Here is a 20,858-nt window from a genome sequence, read left to right as displayed (position 1 = left end):
AATATTATTTTCGATTATATGATTGTCAAAATTATAATCCTTAATAAAGTGTTAGCGAAAAAAATTATTTTTTATCAGCAAAAAAAACATAATTTCTGTTTGTGGGTGCACGAAAATTATAATTACTAAAAAGTTCTCAGAAATAATTGTTTTCGTCGGCAGAAACAGCAAGGGAAATAATTGTTTTCGTCGGCATCTATTATGAACTAAATCTTTTCGTTATAAATATTTTGGGAGTTATAATCTTCGCGGACACGCATGTAAAAGAAAATTGTATCGCCAACACTTATTAAAGAGTTATTATTTTCACTGGAAATGTATTAGGAATCACATTAATCATAGGTAACAGCGATATACCTCATAACAGATTTAAATCCGAGCAAGCATCTATATGACACTTTAAAACATCATCATGGGACACCTCATTTTTGAAAGGTCTCCTAATCACTTGTGCAACGATGTAATTATTTGAATATTTATTTCTACGGGGACAACCAAAACTGCTGGTTTATTATGCTGACCTATTATTACATAAATTAAATGCAGATAGCACTAAACTCATAATACATTTATGGATTTAAACACTACCTAAAACTTTTAACATAAGCTAGAGTTCTTCCCATACATGATACTATAAATAACAAGATAATATATTGCGCATCCTGAAGAGAGGGGAGTCGTGACGTAACTGGAGACCTACAAGTTTGTAATGGTTCGTAATGTCCGAATGATGTCCGATTAGTTTAAATTGTTCGCAGTTGAAAGCTAACAACAAGAATTCAAATTCAGTTATGACATGCAATGCGCAAACTCGGATGTATTTGCGCTAAGGAAAGATCCTATCTTGTTATTTTTTATAGTATCATGTACCCATAGACATGCCTAACCTAATAATAATACATAATCAATCCATGTCATCTCTCAATCAAAAGCTAACCAAAGTGTCCATGGCTGACATGCCAAAAGTACCGAGGCTCTCACATTGGCGTTATAATTTAAAATTCGACTAGAATTAATCAGTGGTTGTAGATTTTTTTGCACAAAAACCATGCTGAGACTCAGGGATAAGCCCACTGCACAACCAAGATAACTGTTTATCTGTCAAAAAATGTATGTATTGCAGACTGAATGTATATACTTTCAAACATCAGGAAACAAAGATGACTGTAATGATCTATAAGTATCTACTGGCAAATCAGTGCAAACACACTTTTGAAGAAAAGAAAAACAAAACAAACATACACAAGAAAATTGGAAACACCATTAGATCCAGAGGTAATCTTATTTGGAAGAAAACTTATGCAATCAAAAATATCAATGAGAGTGATTTTAGACATTATAATTTTTGCCAACATTTGTTATTGATGGGGATATTAAGAAAAGTTATTAACCCCAGGGGTAAAGACAGTTTGAAGAACTTGAAGAAGTCCTTGAATAACTTAACGATAATAATTGTTATTAAACAGACAAATTAGCAAAAACAAATTATTATTCATATAATTTCAATTTTGTTTTTGTAACATACAGGTACCTACTTATAATGTTTAAAAGAAATACTTTAATAAATTATATCAAAAAACATCTTGTTTATTTTAGTTGTAGTTTCCCAGCCAAGCAATATTTTGGCAAGTTATTGCTATGCAGTATACATAGCACAAAAATGAAACTCATTTTTTTTTTCATTATTGAGTAATTAGCCTACTAGTGGGTATTTATTTCATAAAATAAATAGTATTGGCACTCAGTTCAGTTTCTTTCAGTAAGAAAAAAAAATGGAAACAAAGATAAACCAAATTATTTTTTAAAATAAATATTATGTTCATATGATGTTACTGCTTTGTCTCATATTCTAAATTTGTATATATGGGAAAGAATTTGCCACATCTGTCCAATTTTTGCATTGGTTTGTATATAGATGATATAAACATTGCCAAGTATACAGTGGCTCATAACTTAAATGCAGTCGCTACTCAATAAAACTAGCTTGTGTCAATGGCTCACTATTTATTAGAAAAAAATTACATATTAAAATTAAATTACTATAAGTCATCTAAAATAGAATATGCTATTTTGGGTTTTAAGTATACCATATTTAAATAACAATAAATATTTAATTCAATTATTTTATAGGTATATAATTTTGATTTCACAGCTAAAATGATGATAAGATGAAGCATTACACAACTTATCAATTTGAAATTTGCGAAGTAGGTGTTGCATTAAATTCATATTGCAGTTATTTTTATGTTTAATTTGACATTTCAAAGTATTTAATCAGATAACAGAATTATTTATGGTAGGGGATAGTATGATAGAGTTGATTCAAAAAATGACATAACCCAGATATCCAAAGTGAAAGTTATCCTCCAACACCAAATTGTTCTATATGGTCCATATAATGTTCAGAAAAAAGTCACACCTTTTTGAGCGTCGGGTTTGGGAGGGAGAGGGGGGAGAAGTCGGTAAATTTGTAGTTTTTTTAAGTTTTTCGTCAATATTTCTCTAACTATGAGGTTTAGCATGAACAACCTTCTATACAAAAATGTTCTACATTAAATTTGAAATAAAAAAGGTCCTATACATAATCCGTCTAAAATGAACGGTTCCAAAGTTACGGAGGTAGTATAGTATAATTGGTCCAAAAAAAGGCCTAACCCAGACATCCAAAGTAAAAGTTTTCCTCCAACACCAAATTGTTCTATATGGTCCACATATTGTTCAGTAAAAAGTTACACCATTTTGAGCGTCCGGTTTGGGGGGGGGGGAGATGGGGGAGAAATCGGTAAATGAGTAGTTTCTTTACGTTTTTCGTCAATATTTCTAAAACTATGTTTATAGGTCTGGATCCCGCGTATGAAAAAAAAGTTGATTAATAGCAAGCTGAAAATTTGTTAATAGCTTAAGGGTGTCTAGTCGGATAAACTTTTATATATGGGAACACTGGAACAGGGACAGTTTTAATTGTGGAACAGGTTAAAAATTTGGAACGGTCACACCGCGGAAACGGCACATTTATTTTGTCCGACAGAATAGACTTAAACTCTCCGAACAGAGATTAAATTCTCATGCAAAAATCAGACTGCTATTTATCACCTGTCATAATTTCTGTCATTTGACGTATTCTACATGTTCCACTCATTAAAACGCCCATTTGGTGATAAATAGCAATCTGATTTTTGCATGAGAGTTTAATCTCTGTTCGAAGAGTTTAAGTCTGTTCTGTCGGACAAAATAAATTTGCCGTTTTCGTGGTGTGACCGTTCCAAATTTTTAACCTGTTCCACAATTAAAACTGCCCCTGTTCCAGTGTTCCCATATATCAAAGTTTATCCGACTAGACACCCTTAAGCTACTAACAAATTTCAGCTTGCTATTAATCAACTTTTTTTTCATACGCGGGATCCAGACCTATTAAGCGTAAACAATGTTCTATACAAAAACGTTCTACTTAAAATTTAAAACAAAAATGGTCCTATCCATAATTGTTATAAAATCAACGGTTCCAGAGTTACGGAGGGTGAAATGTGGAGGTTTTCGATACTTTTTATATTTTTCGGGCAATTGATGATGATTTTGGGTGGTGAGGTTGACGTCTCTTCAAGGGCTTATTACTAACATACCATGGGTCACTGAAATAGCAAATCCTGTTAAAGAATAAATTTCTTTCAATCAGTAAAAATATTATAAATTGCCCAAAAAATATAAAAAGTATCGAAAACCTCCACTTTTCACCCTCCGTAACTCTGGAACCGTTGATTTTATAACAATTATGTATAGGACCTTTTTTGTTTTAAATTTGATGTAGAACATTTTTGTATAGAACATTGTTTACGCTAAAGCATATTTTTAGAAATATTGACGAAAAACATAAAAAAACTACTAATTTACCGATTTCTCCCCCTTCTCCCCCCCCAAACCGGACGCTCAAAATGGTGTAACTTTTTACTGAACAATATCTGGACCATATAGAATAATTTGGTGTTGGAGGAAAACTTTTACTTTTAATGTCAGGGTTAGGCCTTTTTTGGACCAATTATACTATACTACCACCATAACTTTGGAACCGTTCATTTTAGAAGGATTATGCATAGGGCCTTTTTTGTTTCAAATTTAATGTAGAACATTTTTGTATAGAAGGTTGTTCATGCTAAACCGCATGGTTTTAGAAATATTTACGAAAAACTTAAAAAACTATGAATTTACCGATTTCTTCCCCCTGACCCCCCAAACCCGACGCTCAAAATGGTGTGACTTTTTTCTGAACATTATGTGGACCATATAGAACAATTTGGTGTTGGAGGATAACTTTCACTTTGGATGTCTGGGTTTGGATCTAGTTATACCATACTAGGAGCCCAAGCGGGGATTATTGCAGTTACTCGAGCATGTCACATTATTACATGGGGAGAAACCGTGTACCCTGAAAATGTACCTGTACCAAACTTCTTGGTACATTTCCAACGATAATATACATAGGGATCTCCTATGTCCAAACCGTCAAAGAAGAAATTATTTCTCTGTGCTCCAAGTACCACAATAGACTACAGGTTCAACCAAACATATTAGCCACAAATCTCCTGACACCCCTACAGAACAGAAGACTAAAAAGAACAGACACCCTTGACCTAAACACTAGAAACTAATTAATCATTCCAACTTATTACTATTGTACCTACTATTCAAATTAATTCAATTATTATTGTACTCTTTTAGGTATTCACCACTGAGTGACTACTGACTGTGTCACTTACTTAACACTCATATGTAAGTATTGTTTATTATCTTGTATAAAATAGATTGCAATAAAATGGATGTAAAAAAAAATTACCATAGAAATGCATATAGCCAAATAGACATATCGAAAATAGTAAATAATCTTTCATCAACAGCAAAAATGTTACCAAAAGGAAAATAGAGTTGAAAATAAATGAAGGTTAGCTGCAAATAAGGTTTTTACCTGAATGTGAGGAAAGATGGATTATCAGAGAAATAGCAAATAATCCTAAAAAATTGCATAAAAATTGCGAGATGGGTGGGAAAGACAGTTTGGAAAAAGATGTAACCCAGAACAATTAGATGGATGTTACGAAAGAATAATATACATGGTTGAACTGCTAGAAATAAACCTTTTATTAGCTGAAAAAAAAATGTACTAGATTAGATTGGTGTTCGCCAAGGAGCATATATTAACAAAGATTTGAACTTTTGAAATTTAGTAATATGCAGATGAAACCAAAATAAACTTGTTTGAGTCTGATGGAAAAATATCAGTGCATAAAAAGCCGAATGAAGAACTAAAATTTAAAAATATGAAAGCTAAAGTTAAACAAGATGGAGGTGGAGTGATGATGTGGGGTGTATTCTCCTGCAGGAGTAGGTAATATGCATTTTAATTGAAGGGAATATGGACCAACACATGTATTTGGATATACTAAGGCAGCATCTCGCCACTAGTGCTCAAAAATTCGGTATTGATAACAATTACCGGTTTTATCAGGACAACAATCCAAAACACTAGTCATATCAGATTAGTACTTGGTTGCTTTATAATTGCCGAAACGTCATTAAAACACCAACTTAGTCATCAGGTTTGAATGTTATTGAAAATGTGTGGTTACTTTTCAATAAGCCTAACCTTTGGATCGAAAGTTCCGAATGGTAGTGAGTTCGAATCTCACCAGGGTCAGGAATTTTTTCATTTATTATAAATTAATAAATGAAAATAGTTTCTGTCCTTGTGGGATCGGTACTCACGGAGGACCGCAGATGTTTGGATACAATTAGCGTCTCTTTGCAAAGACAATGACGTCGACTTTGCAAAGTAACAAGACAATTACTCAACACACACACACACTACACATTACACCCGAGTTAGTGATAAGTTATACAATTACGTGGCTAAAGGTTCTAGTTCTAAACCAAGGCCAGAATCAGAGAAAAAAAAACTTTTCAATAACTTTTAATTTAAATAATTGGTAAATTAAGAATAATAGAACAGTTATTACGCCTCTGGTAACTTATGCAGCAGAGACATGGACATTAAGTAAAAAGCAACAAGAAATGTTGCAGATCTGGGAACAAAAAGTACTAAGGAAAATATTTGGAAGGAAAAATGAAGCACAGTGTTTAGATCCGAAGGACTAATGAAGATCTGAGAGAGTTATATGGGGAGCCCAGCATACTAGAAGTAATAAGAACCCAACAACTAAGATGACTAGGACACATATTAGTCGAGGAAATGAAGCTGAAAAAATGGCAAAACCTCGCAATTTTTTCGTCCAGCATCAATTTGTACAAAAATTTGGGATTAGGCTCATTACACCCTCTAGTTCATTTTCTATATTGAGCCGTTGTACGCTTTTGGTTTTTTAAGGGTGAAAACTACCCCTAATGGTAAAAAATTATAAAATAACATTTTAAACTTTAATATTGTCAACATTTGGTTCTTATTAGTTACATAATGATGGTTTTATGCTTTAAGATATACTATCATAATATTTCAACCCTTAAAACCACCCTTGTTGGAGCTATATATAAAAAATTTACTTATCCTAAAAGAATAATTTCGGCTTGCATCGATTTACATAAAAATTTGGGATTAGGATCATCTTACCCTGTACTTCATATTCTATATCATGCTTAAGGGCGTTGATTATTTTTAGGGATGTAAACTACCCCTTATTGTCAAAAATTATATAAAAACATTGTAAACTTTAATATGGGTAAAATTTGGTTTTGATTGGTTAAATAATGATTGTTTTATACTTTAGGATATAATATCATAATATTTCATCTGTTAAAAACCACCCTTAATAACATTACAGTTGTTATAAGTTGATATTTTAATAGATCTATACAGAAAAAAAAATAGAATTAAAGAATTACAAAAGTATTTATTTACACAAAAATACGAATTTACAAATATGTACAAATACAAATAGTTTTTTAGTCATCTTCCAGTATACGAACCGGTTCTGTGGTATTATACATACATTGAAAATTATCCATAAGCGGACTATCCGAATTTCTCAAAAAAAAAATTGTTTTATAAACATAGCTCCTTCATTTTTGGCGATAAAAAGTTTTTTCAAAAATGACTTTCTAGGATTTTTGAAGAGTTATGAGGCTGTGTAAACTAAATTCCATAAGATCTACTAGTTTTTAATTAGGGTGTGTTTAAAAGGCTCGAATAAGGGGGTGTTTGCTCGTAAATATAAGTTTTAAACAGCTATATCTCGATAAATGTTCACTGTAATGAAAATCTATGCACAAGGTAATTTTAGTTATTAAAAAAGCTACAATTTAGTAATCCATCATTTTTTTCGTATCTCCAGTATTTTCGAAGATATTTTGAAGTAAAAGGTAAAAAATGGGAAATTCCAAAAAATTATTTTTGTTTAAACTCCAATTTTTCTAAAATTAGGTCTTTTAAATTGGTCAAACTTCTTGGGTATATTGATAATACAAATATAATTGGGAAAACAAAAAGGTGAAGACCAATTTTTAAATAAGGAAGGTAGTTAGGGGGTTGTTTTCACTGATTTTTTCATTAAGGAAAGCAGGTACCGACCTTTTTTTGACCATAAGTCGCTTAATTTTCAGGCTAGAAACTTTTTATTGTTATTTTTTGAAAGATCTAACTGTATGCTTGAAAAAATATTATTTAAGTTTTCCTCTAAAAATGCAAAGTTTTTCCGTTATTTTACTTTGAATATTTCAAATTATGTATTTGACGAAAAAAGCTAACTTTTAACATGCTGTATCTCGGTTTGTATTGGTTTTAAAGATAAAGCAGAAAAATAATTTGGTTTGTATTACTAAAATATACAATTTTGATATCTACAATTTTTTTGATTAAATGCATATTTTTCGAGGTATTCTCAAAAAACCCTCTAAAAAAGTCGATTATTTCATCGAAAAACTGTTACCTTCAAACGCGAATAACTCGAAAAATATTAGTTTTACAAAGAAAATGTAAAAAACATTTTGTTCTTAAAATCACTTTTTACATCGATTTACATGGTTAAAATGTAATAAAAAATTTCTGCCCCCGAGATGGGGTGGCAACCACCCCCAAGGTTTTAGCATACAGCGGCATGATATAGAAAATGATCCTTGGACTATTCCCTACCTTCTGTGAAAATTTCAAGTAAATCCATGCTGGACGAAAAAATTACGAGCCAAAATGCTTCATTTCCTCGACTATATAGAGGATGCCAGAGGGTAGACTACCAAAAATTCTACTGTCAAGTACAATATTGGAGGATGTCAGAGAAGAGGTTGACCCAGAAAAAGTTGGAAAATGGATGTAGAAAATGATCTAAAAAGTCTCAACTTCACAAATTGGAGGATGGAAGCAATGGACAAGAATGGATATAGGAGAATGATTAACCAAGCCATGGGCCTACTAGGCTCAACGCCCTAATTATTATTATTTACTTATGCCAATATTTTTAATGGTAGGAGGTAAGGTCCCCACACCAATTCTGACCAGGGGCTCCACTTCCTTAAATCCTACTTTACTGTGAGCCACTGCAGTCTCATAATTTATTTTAATTTAGCAAATAATTGGTTAATCTGCTAATAATTAAACTATCAAATGCGTATTAAACTTATGACATAGTTTATATTTATGTTTACAATAACTTATGCATTTAAGTGTAGAAAAAATACACAAAGAATTTGCATTTGGAATTTATTTCAAAAAATAATGAATAAATTTAAATATATTTTGCTTAAATACCGTATGGGTCTCTTAAAGAGTCTTCTAGATATATTTAAATCTATATATACATGGATGACTATTGTGATTTAGTTTATATTTATTAACACCTGTCAAAAAAAAATTATACTAAAATCTATAATCAGAAACTGTAGAAAACACTATATTACATTCCGAAAAACGATGACAATCAGTACAAAATACAACTGGACGTCATGCAGAAAAAACCAAAGCAATAATTATACGAAATTAATTACAAACCTGTAATAGGACAAATGTCCACTTTGTAGTACAAACCATCTTCTCTGATATCCTTTAAGATAGTTTGTCCATTTAAATAGCCATCCCTTCATAGCAGGCTCATTCTGGGACGAATTTGACTTGATATTCATGCTGTCACTCATTTTCATGGCAATTATGTTGACTACTTATTTGTTGTTAATTGTAAACGAAACACCAGTGAAGTTACACGTCGTCCATATTTACAACGTGACGTAATATTTTTGACATCCTCTGTCAATGTCAGTGACAAAATAATCAGCAGTGCAGCAAACGGCGACATCTACAGGTTTTATTTGCAACAATTTTGTAGCAGGAAGTAGGAATAGAGATGGGAGATGGTTCATTGTTCTTATTCTGTGACAGGCGTAGCAGGATTTTATAAGCAAGTCCCTGGCAATACAAAGATATGTTGCATGTTAAATCACAGAATACGAGATCAATTTTATTACTTTGAGGCAGGACTTAGATTCGTGCATAGTTTTGAGTATTGTGTGCACATAATACCATGGTAGTGTGATAAATCCATTATCTGAACTTGATTGTAATAATTGACATTTTTCTTTGAGGATATAGCAATAAAACAATATTTTAAGCATTTTTTAATAAAATTCAGTAACAATTTTCCTAAAATTAAAAAAAAAAGAAAGTAAAACTAAAAATTTTTTTTTCTGAAAGCCTTAACTCTAAAAAAACTTAAGGTAAAACTCCGTGCTTGAATTAAAATATTAATATAAAATTATCCAAATATTTCTAATAACCTGGCCTAGAAAGTAGATATAACAGAACTATGAAAATCATTTGGTGAAACCGAATTTTTCTTGTTGAAGTAACTCAATATTTTCCATACATTAGGTAGGTACAAATACGTGTCCAGTGTTCCAGACACATAAATTTTTTACATTTGTGACAGATGAATCTTGTTTTTTTTATGAAGAGTAAAAACATTTAAATTTATACTATAAGCAGCGAACAAAAGTAAGTGTTAACGAACAGCTTTCAGGGGAAATTTAATTTAGATGTGGGGTGAGACAGGGATGTATATTGTCGCCAATTCCTTTTTTAAGTGCCCTCCGTTGCTATCACTAGACTGAGAGACAATCAATGCCATATGATAATCAACGGTAAAGAGCTAACTGAAAAATGGAAAGGGTATTATTTCAGAGACCTTCTTAACATCATACAGGAACAACAGCACAAAGAAGAGATCTATATCACAGAGGACATGCCCATTACAATCCCTGTTTTGAAGAAACCCAAAAGGCCTTAAATAAGCTGAAAAATCACAAAGCACCGGGTACGGACGAGATACCAGCAGAATTTTTGAAATATGAGGGAGACGCACTATACATCGCGAGATCCACCAGTTAATAACGCATATATGGTTAAAAGAAAGGATAGATGGAAGGAAAACATCATAGTGCCCATCCACAAAAATGGGGACAAAACAAAATGCTTGAATTATAGCGGGATTTCACTCGTAAACACGGCATATAAAATCCTCTCAAGCATCAGTCTTAGTAGACTAACCCCTTATGCTGAAAATTTCCTAAGAGAATATCAAGCCGGTTTGAGGACAAACAGGTCAAAAATAGATCAACTATTCACGCTGAGACAGCTTCTAGAAAAGGGATGGGAGTATAACAGACCCATACACAATCTCTTAATAGACTTTCGACAGGCATATGATAGCGTAGAAAGAAGCCAAGTATGGAATGCCATGGCGGAGTTCTCAATACCAAAGAAACTCATTCGGATGACCAAAGTCTGTATGAATGAATTAATTTATTTAACCACATTACATAATATTACAAGGTATGGAGGATGGAATATCTAAAGTACGTGTAAATAATAAACTTCTGACAGCTTTGAAATTAACAGTGGACTCAAACAGAATGATGCGTTATCACCATAGTACTTTTTAACCTTGTATTAGAGAAAGCCATGAGGTCGGCCGAAATAAAAACAGAATTGTTATAAATTCAAGGTCCCAAGCCATTACTAGCATATGCAGATGACATTGATCTCGTTGGAGACTCCATTCTATCCATAAAAGACATTTTCAACAAGATGGAAGGAGCAACAAGTGAAGTAGGGCTGAAGATTAATGAAGAGAAGACGAAATATATGTGTATAAATAGAAAGAGACGAAGAGACAGGATAGGATAAAATAAGACGGTCAACACCTTCAATTTCAAAAGAGTACAACTTTTTAAATATCTGGGGGCCGTAACACAGCTGACAACGATGTTACTGAAGAAATAAAAGACAGAATCCAATCGGCAAATCGCTGTCTATTCTTACAAGATCTAACAAGAAGTTCAAAGATCAAAATCTATAAATCCATAGTCAGACCTATATCAACATATGGATGCGAAACGTGGACCATGACCAAAGCAAACGAAGAAAAGCACAGACGTTTTGAACGAAAAATACTTAGAAACATTTTTAGACCTCACCACGATATCACCACAAACTACTATGGGATCAGAACCAACATCGAATTAAAAGCACCCTTCAATGATGCTGATATTATCCAAGAAATTAAATCACACCGACTAAGATGGACAGGCCACGTGCACAGACTTCATAACGAGAGAATTGTAAAACTGGTATGGGAGGAGATTACTACAGGCAAAAGACCACTCGGACGTCCCAGAATGCGAAGGAGAGATAACATCGAAGTAAGTCTCCGGAAAATTACCATTTTGACCCATTTGACCCATGATTGATGGAAGACAGAACAAATTGGAAAAAAGTTGTACAGTCAGTCAAGACCAACGAACTGTCAACACTGATGGAATCGCCATAAAACGAAGTTAATGGCGTCAGGATGAGATAGAAGATAATCAGATAAAGGAGGGAAGATAATCGGACAGTGCTAGTCAGGTACGTTGTAGTTGTAGCAAATTTTACCTGACAAATTCTCTGTCTCTCTCATGTCTCTCTAGAAGTGCTAGAACCTCTCTCTTGTATGTTGGCGCCTATCTCGCTTCACTGTTGGAATGGGACGGGGCCATTCCATCAGTGTTGACAGTTCATTGGTCAAGACCCACCCAGGGTTGTAGCGCTACGTAATGATGATGATCTCCGTCCCGGAGATGGCACTACAAGAAGAATAATACTAGATGAATAATTTTCTGATACTATGACCTATTTCGATATGGATTTCTTTTCTTTAAATGCTTTAAAATCTCAACAGCACAACTTCAACATGTACCTAGATATTATTTTTATTTTGAAACAAGTTAACAAATTTTAAAAATTGTATAATATACGTAAATAAATAAATAAGTTAGTTTAATAATTCATCATAAACATTAGCTAAGGAAAGATCAAGAACATCAGAATTTGTCAAATATCGCACGTCACTTTGACTTTCACCATTTGAAGATTGCAGAACATTTCTAGAATATATATATCTCCTTATAACTACGAAACTTACAACAGAAATTAACACTACAGCAGCACAAACACTTAATGATACGATTACTAAATGCGAACTCGTCTCTGCTTGTCTGACCTGACTGAAAAGCTTGTTGCTTTCACTGAAATTTCTCGTGCTTGGAGCATCTATGGCATTTTCTACTTCATCTGACCAAAATTCTTTAGAGCCACTTATAGCGTCATAGAGTAATTCGTCGATATTTGTAGGTCTCGGTACTTCAAGTACGTCGTCTTTATGTTCTGTGACTGAAGAAGTAGGAGTTGTAACTGTAGTTCTATTAGAACGAGTTGTAGAAGGAGGAAGTGGAGGAACTAGTGTGGTAGTGGTTGTTCTTCTGAATATTCGAGGAGTTACAGGTGGTGTGTTAAAACGTATTACATGCATAAATCTGGTAGTAGTTCTTGGAGCTACTGTAGTAACTGGACGTCTTGTTTGAGTTGTATACACACTTTTTGTTAAATGATTCGCCGTGGTTGCCTCTTTGGCTGTAGTTAAAGAACCCTCTGTTTCAGATTTATCTATAGGAGGAGTCGTATCCCAAGTCGTATCTGAAATCAGTATTATCTAAAATAAATATGTTATATTATGCATCAATAAGTTATTGATTATATTATAGTTAGGCAGATATCAGAAATGAAAATACAAGACACCCGAGTATACAGGGAGAACACAGAAGAAATTCCAGGAGACTAGAAAAGAGCAATTGTATGCCCAATTCACAAGAAGAGAGACAAACTCAGCTACAATAACTATAGAGGCATATCCTTACTGGGGGAGGCCAGGGTCTGACTTGGACTGTAGCGCCATGGGGGGGAGAGAGAGGGGAGAGAGAGAGAGAGAGAGAGAGAGAGAGAAAGAGAGAGAGAGAGGGAGAGAGAGAGAGAGAGAGAGAGAGAGAGAGAGAGAGAGAGAGAGAGAGAGAGAGCTCAAATTACTGAATCACCAAAGGAGCTGCATACGTAGCTTTAGGAAAAGAAGAACGAAACTACCGACGAACAAATAAGAACATATTATGGAGGGATGAAATCGAACAACAGAAATAGATGTAGCAACGGGCGTATCGCAAAAATGGCTCACTTCTCAAGAAGTAGACGACAAAAACTAATACCGAAATCAACAAAGGATTTTTAAAAGAATGGTTATTAGATATAAAAATCAAATATGGAAACGAAAATAAGGAAATGGAATCATATCTAGGTGAAAGTCAGTCTTCGGAGGCTTGGAGATTCATACAAAATCTAAGAGGGTTGATATAAATACAACACATCTACAATCCATCAACATTATAGTTATTAAGGTAGCAAGGGTATTATAAGGATAATACCGCTTGAGGTCAATGGTGTATATACCGAGGGCCTTTTGCCCGAGGGATATACGTTGACCGAAAGGGTTATTATCTATAATACCCGTGGTGTCTTTAACGTTTAATGTCCGACTAAATTATTCTTTATATGCAAAAAAATTGAATGAATTTTGAATTAATTAGTTTTCCAATAGGTACATTTACCAGCAACAGTCGTAATGTAATTGTGGTAACCGTAGTTTTACTTAGGTTTTTTTTGTCAACTTGACAGTATTTAACTGGTTATTTAAATTTACTACCCTAATAAAATATTTTGAAAAATAATGCCCTAGGGCAGAGGTCAGCAACGTTTTTAATGTAAAGAGTGAAATACTAAATTAAAAATTCATGGCGGGCGCCAACTATTTTTTGACCTAACAAATATATAAATATAAACGTATAAAACATATACGTTTTGAATTTATTGTCTAAATTAACAATAGTTTAAGGGCGCACTAAAATTTATTGAAGGGCGCCGCGTTGCCGACCTCTGCCCTAGGGCATTATGTCATACTTAACTGACTTCGAAATCATGTCATTATTTGTCAAATAATATACCAGTCGGACATTAAAGTATTTAATGTCCGACTGGTATATTATTTGAACTCCCGAATCATAATTTACAATGTATATGTATATATTGTAAATACAAAATAATGATTTCCAAAGTTTATACATTGTAAATTATGATTCGGGAGTGCAACCAAAAGTAGCATTTAACGTATCTTAATTTGTTTATTTCTACTGCATCTTGATTGTAAATTTAGTATAGATTGTACGGAAAAGTTATGAAAACCCTAGTCGAAAACGAATATGAACCACTTGAGCTGGAACATCTACACTTTAACCAAACTAAATGAAAAAGAATAGCTAGGGATAGATCAACTCATCTATTATTTGTTGACTTGATGACAGCTTATGATACAGTAGTTTTCCGAGAATTTTAGAGTAAATAAGGGACAAAGGCAAGGCTGCAGTATATCTTCAATACCTATAGTTCAACATGGAACCTACCTATACACGTGTCATAAAAATCAGGACAACATCTGTTACTAATAAAGCAATCATCATCACAGTCGCACGTCAAATGATACAATTCTGTTATATTTTCTTTTTGTCCACAGCGATCTTCACACGTATCTATTATTGGAAACATTTCATTATCAGTACTACTATACCTGAAAAAGTGTAATAATAGTAATACTTATACCAAAATAGTGGTGCCACTATAGTATACGGTCTAAATACACACATCCGCTGGTGTCTATTTTTTTGTAAATTGTTAGAATCCTCTGTCATTGCACATTTATTTTCCTTCACATGTTTATTACTTGTGAATAAATATTTTTTTTCTCCAAGGGTTTACTTACATTGGATTATATTCCGCAAATCCTTCAGTAATTTTCAAATTACGATCGGTAAACTGCCCACTATAATAGATATGCACAGGTAGACCGCATTCTTGGGCTAGAACGCATACTATAGAAGCACCAAAAAGTTTTAATATATTCTATAAAACACAATATGTACTAATATACAGGGTGTTGCAATAAAAAATGAGAAAATTTTGTATTTTAAAATAGTGATCACACTGTATATTTTTTTATGTAATTATGTTTATTTACAATCTACATCATTAAAAGAGTATTAAGTAAATTTGTTCCATGTTTTTGGGCATGAAGAAGAGACTTCCAATGATGTCTGATCTTATTCTATTTATGTTTAAGTTTTAAAATAGGTCCTGAGGCCAGGATCTATCTAGTCTCCTTGTGGCAGGGCCATTATGGAATAATTCCTTTACTAACACATTGTCACGGCGAATGGTAACACTGTATATTATATTGTAAAAATTGCACTATACAAGAAAACCTTGACATATAATTCAAATTTTTATTATCTTGGAAACCTAATCTACAGCCCTTTAAATATTACCATTTTTCTCAATAAAAGTGTAAATATTTCGAAAATTATTAACTTTAGAGTTATTGTTATTTCCTCGTGGGATCTTAAGAGGCTACAGTAGCATTCGAAAGCTAGCAACAAACTTTCTTCAAATAAACTTTTTTATCCCATGCCTAGATATTGTGTAATCTTGGAACTACATACTAAAATTTTTTATTTCTAACAAGAAATCGAACATATATTATAACTAAATAACTAATTAGGCAACATAGAGAAATTATCACTGTCATTTTGACAAACCTGCGTCAGATTTTCTCTAATCTGTTCTGTCATCTTTACCGATATCTGTTCAGTGCAGTAGTGTGTTAATTTAAGAATTCGTTTTTGTTGTTTTATAGGAAAGTAGTGTTTATTTATAGTTAATTTATTATATATTTGTTGTTGTTGTATACGTTGTTGTCCTCTTTGAAAGAATATATTGTTGTTAATTGTGAGTTTTAGTTATAATTTGGTAGGTAAGTATATTTTACGTAAAAATATTTCGAATTCTAATGCAAGTATATAAAGTTTTAGGAGGATTTTTTATTCTAAAAATATTATCAATAGTTTAACAAAATGGAAAAAGTAAATCAAACGAAAAATAAAGTGAAACCTTCCAAGAAAAAGTCCATTAAAAACCGTGCCAAAATTATGCGAAAATCTAAATTTGTTTCGCTTCACAACAAAAAATGATTATTTATTATTGTTTTGTTATTAGATATTTCATGCAAATACCTTTCTAAATACCTATCTTAACATAAAATTTTCACCCATTTTGGTTTATTTTTATAAATATCTATTTATTAATAATAAAACGTTTTCTATTATTTCCATTTAGCGCGACTATGATATTGTCAAAATATTAATCTTAGATAATGTCAAAGATTACCACTGTTGCCAAAGTTTATGATACTATCTCCCGAATTTATATTGTGTTGCTACCTGTTGATCGCTACTATTTGCTCTTAAGAGGATCGGTACGTATTTTCGGCTGCAATGCTATTCAAATGGGGATTCATTTTTTTCGAATCCTGAGAAAACTAATAAGTATTTTTGAAAAATTTAAACGCAGAATGAAAGATTACGTTATTAGCGAGGGCAGAAAGTCCCTGAGAACTTCTATAATGTATATTTTAATAAGTTAAAGGGGTGAAAAAACTAAGAGAAAATTTAGTGTGATTTTTAATTTCAAATATCTCATTCAAAATAAACTTTTTATTTATTCTAAGGGACTTTCGGCCGTCGGTAATAATTTAGTCTTTCATTCTGCGTTTAAATTTTTCAAAAATATTTATTGGTTTTTTCAGGATTTGAAAAAAATGAACACAATGCCGTGGTAATATTTTCCAAATCTGTCTTTGTCTTACAACGCACTCAACCGAATATAATATTGTCAGCATATATTGTCAGTCAGACACTGACAATCAGTGACAATTTTAAATATTTGAAATTGCATCGGGAATATTTTGAGAAATTGATTAAATATTATTGATATATATAGTGTATTTGATAAATAATTGATTTAAGACGTGAACTTAATAAAAAGTTATTTATTGTGTATTATTTGTGGAAGATCCAAGCAGAGAATACATCAGATATATCCTGTGATCCAAGTATTTTGTTGTTAGAGATGTTCAAAATTGTAAGCGTTCCAAAATAACAACATATTATTAAAAAATCACTTTAACACTTTTCCTCTTTTCTCGATTGATTATTAGTTTTTGTTGTACAAATAAATTATTACAATCACTGAAAACAAAGTTAGTGAAAAAATTATCACATTTATTAACTGAATTAATAATTTGCAATTATAAAAATAACAGTTATCCAAGAACATTCAAAAGCCATCTCTTTAAATTAATTATGACATTTTCAAGTAGAATGGCATTCTAGTAAAATTATGACATTTTCAAGTAGAATGGCATTCTAGTAATGTTTACATATCCACACCAGTGTGAATTTTACTACACGTAATTTGCCGTGTAAAGACAGAAAAAGTAGGGATACACGTAAAATATTTGCGAATTATGTACCCATAGCCTTAAGCAATTTACTATTTTATTTAAAATAGTAAATTGCGTAAGATGCCACTGTGAATTCCCAAATAAAATAGTAAACTTTAGAGCTATAACACCTTATACAAACTCTTCATATGTTTAAAAAAATTATTCAAAAATGGTTTAATATACAGGGTGCTCCATTAAAAAACACAACTTTGGCTCATTCTGTTGTTATAACTGACCCTGTATAATCAAAAATAATTTTCAATTAGAGACGTCTTAAAGTTACATTAGTTTTGTTATAAACATCTACTCAATAATTTCACTCACATGCTTGTCGTAGATTCTTCTTCATTTTCACAATTTGGAATAATTTCTACATCATCTATAGCTATATCACTTACATACCCATTACCTCTGACACCCTCAATGATTATCTGAAAACAATATAAGAAAATCTATGAACAAAATAGGATGTTTTATATTTATTTGGACGAAAAATGCTGTTTAAGAAATGCTTAAGAAAACAAAAGTTGCTCTTCTCGAAAGGTCGTGGACAGTGGACATTCCGACTCAGTGGTGAATGGGAAAATCATAGGTTTGTAGTTTCTCCAGCCATCGAGCTATCTGGCCTTCAAGTGTCTTGAAATTGAGGAGGCATTGCTTTCTGGTCAGAAAGTCGATTCTTTTCAAGAATCTTCTGCCTTCGAGGAACGAATAGTAGTGTTATATTGCTTTGATTACCTACTCCTTCCTTTTGACAAGTGGTCTCTTTCTGCGTTTCCCAGAGCTTTGCTAAAATATTCTATGATATATTCCAGACATTCTTGTACTCGAAAAGACCCTGTTCATTAGGATACGCTGCAGCCATTTTCAATTTATTCTTGAGTATACTGAAGACAAGCTGGTAGTCTCCTGTCCAGTCAAATGCCAGCTTCCTCTCAATCAGGTTATGGAGAGGTTTGGCCATCTTTACAAAATCTCTGTTCTCTCTCTCTCCTGTCGTTTCCCCATTACTGAGGATCGTGATTTCTTTGAATATTCCTAACAATGTTTCTCCATTGGTCTCTATCTTCAGCTGCTCTATAAGAGCTTCGCAGAATGAGTTTCCAGCTGAATGCTTTATTTGGTCAGACCATCTAGTTGGTGATCGTCCTCTTGATCGTCTCCCCGGAACGTTTCCAGAAACAATTAATCTCTCCAAACTGTCGTCACCTCTGCGAACCACGTGACCAAAGAATTACAGAATTCGTTGCAGGCATATTGTGGACAGACTTTTTTTAATATTGAGTTAGTTTAGAATGGAAACGCCTGGCCTATGAGCTGTCCAAGGTATGCGCAGCATTCTTCTCCAGCACCACATCTCAAAGGCATCAATTTTTTGGCGCTCGCATGCGCGAAGAGTCCAAGTCTCTGCTCCGTATAGAAATATTGAGAATACAAGAGCATTCACCAGTCTCATCTTGATATTTTGAGAGATAGATCTGTCTTTCCAAACTTTAGTTAGGCGACTCATCGCATTTTTTGCCATACCAATACGTCTCCGAACTTCTGCTTCACAGTTACCATCGTTAGTTATACTAGACCCGAGATAGACAAAGGTGTTTACTATCTGGTATTCCTGTAATATGTTAGTCAGTTGAATAGTGTCAAATCTGTCGACCACCATTATTTTTGTCTTAGCTTTATTGATTTTCAGACCAACTCTATTGCTTTCGTACTCAACTCTTCGCAGAAATCAAACATTTTTTGCTCATTTGCTGCTATAAGTGTCATCAGCAAATCTTAAATTGGAGGTTTTCCTACCAGCTACTGTTACTCCACCGGCCCATCCTTCTAAAAACATCCTCATGACATGTTCATCATAAATATTAAATAAGTCAGGTGACAACACGCATCCTTGTCTAACACCTCTCTCGGTCTTGAATTGGTTTGAGAACTTCTGATCTAGCCGTACTGTCGCTATATTAGACTGGTACAGATTTTTAATAAGTGTCACCAGGTGCATTGGTGCGCCCATTTCTATTAACATTGACCACAGATTTATCCAGCTTACACAATCAAATGCCTTTTGGTAGTCAACGAAGCATATAATCATAGGTACTTGAAATTCTCTAGACTTTTCAATGAGTTGTCTCAGGTTCAGGATTTGTTCCCTTGTACCTTTACCCTTTATAAACCCCGCTTGTTCCTGAGGTATTTGGTAGTGTAGATAGGTTTTTAATCTGTTTTTGATGATATGCAACAAGATTTTACTAGCATGTGTTATTAGTGACAGGTTGCGGTAGTTTTCACATCTGGTAGTAGTTCCTTTTTTGTGTAGTGGGATATAAATTGAGGTACACCAATCAGATGGCCATTTTCCTGAATTCCAAACAGTGACACAGATAGAATGGATGATATGTAATCCTTTGTCACCTAGTAACTGTAGTATTTCACATGGTATTGAATCAATGCCTGGGGATTTATTTCTCTTTAGTGATTTAATTGCATCTTTGACTTCAGCAAGTAAGATAGTAGGTTCTCTAGGGTAGTCAGAAGGCCACTGATTTTCTGCTGATACCTCGTTATTTTTATATAGCTCGCCACAGTAGTTTCGCCATTTTTCCAATATTTCATCAGTATCGGTCTTTAAATTACTTTCCTTATCTATTACAGACCACGTTTGAGGTTTAAGTTCTCTGGTAAGGAGTTTGATCTTCTGGAATAAGTCCCTCGGTTCATTTCGACAGCCATGTTCCTCTATCTCTCTGCATATTTTAGAGATGTAATCAGCTTTATCTTTGCGGCACTGTTTTCTGATTTCTCTCGATAACGCTCTGTATTCATCGTTTGTTCCGTATCTAGTTTTATGTTCTTTGCTGCGTTGAATCACAGTCCACGTGTTATCGGATAACCATGGCTTACGGCCAGTGGAAACCGCTGCCTCACAGTCTTTTGCAGCCTCGATTACCTTATCTTTGAGATAGATCCAAGTTCTCTCAGGGTCACTATCTACTTGGTCTAAAGAAAGAGCATCTTCTAGGTTTTGTTGGAAGTCATTGATTTTTGATGGACTTAGAAACATGACTTTTCTCTGGGGTCTTCTTTTGGGGACTTTAAAACGAAGTCGAGCGTTCAATACGT

General features: G+C 33.2%; 2 protein-coding genes across 3 annotated transcripts in view; both read right to left on the bottom strand.

The window, feature by feature from the left end:
- Positions 1-9,237, bottom strand: part of LOC114330832 (oxysterol-binding protein 1) — a 93,898-nt gene extending 84,661 nt beyond the window's left edge. Inside the window, exon 1 of one of the 2 annotated variants that reach the window (XM_028280248.2) lies at positions 8,984-9,237. In XM_028280248.2, the coding sequence (XP_028136049.1) occupies positions 8,984-9,132 (149 nt within the window). In that variant the 5' untranslated portion in view covers positions 9,133-9,237. The remainder of the gene's footprint in view (positions 1-8,983) is intronic. The other variant, XM_028280247.2, reaches the window with a different exon arrangement.
- Positions 9,238-9,590: 353 nt separating this feature from the next.
- The window catches only part of LOC114330834 (uncharacterized), a 29,573-nt gene continuing 18,305 nt past the window's right edge, over positions 9,591-20,858 (bottom strand). The window contains exons 6-8 of the mRNA XM_028280249.2: positions 18,063-18,169; positions 14,806-14,969; positions 9,591-12,997 (exon numbers count right to left, since the gene is read on the bottom strand). Of these exons, the coding sequence (XP_028136050.1) occupies positions 12,297-12,997; positions 14,806-14,969; positions 18,063-18,169 (972 nt within the window). The 3' untranslated portion in view covers positions 9,591-12,296. The remainder of the gene's footprint in view (positions 12,998-14,805; positions 14,970-18,062; positions 18,170-20,858) is intronic.

This window comes from Diabrotica virgifera, chromosome 7 (genome assembly GCF_917563875.1).
Source record: "Diabrotica virgifera virgifera chromosome 7, PGI_DIABVI_V3a".
NCBI lineage: Eukaryota > Metazoa > Arthropoda > Insecta > Coleoptera > Chrysomelidae > Diabrotica > Diabrotica virgifera.
Note: the sequence above shows the minus strand (reverse complement) of the source record. Positions and strands in the feature narration are given on the sequence as shown.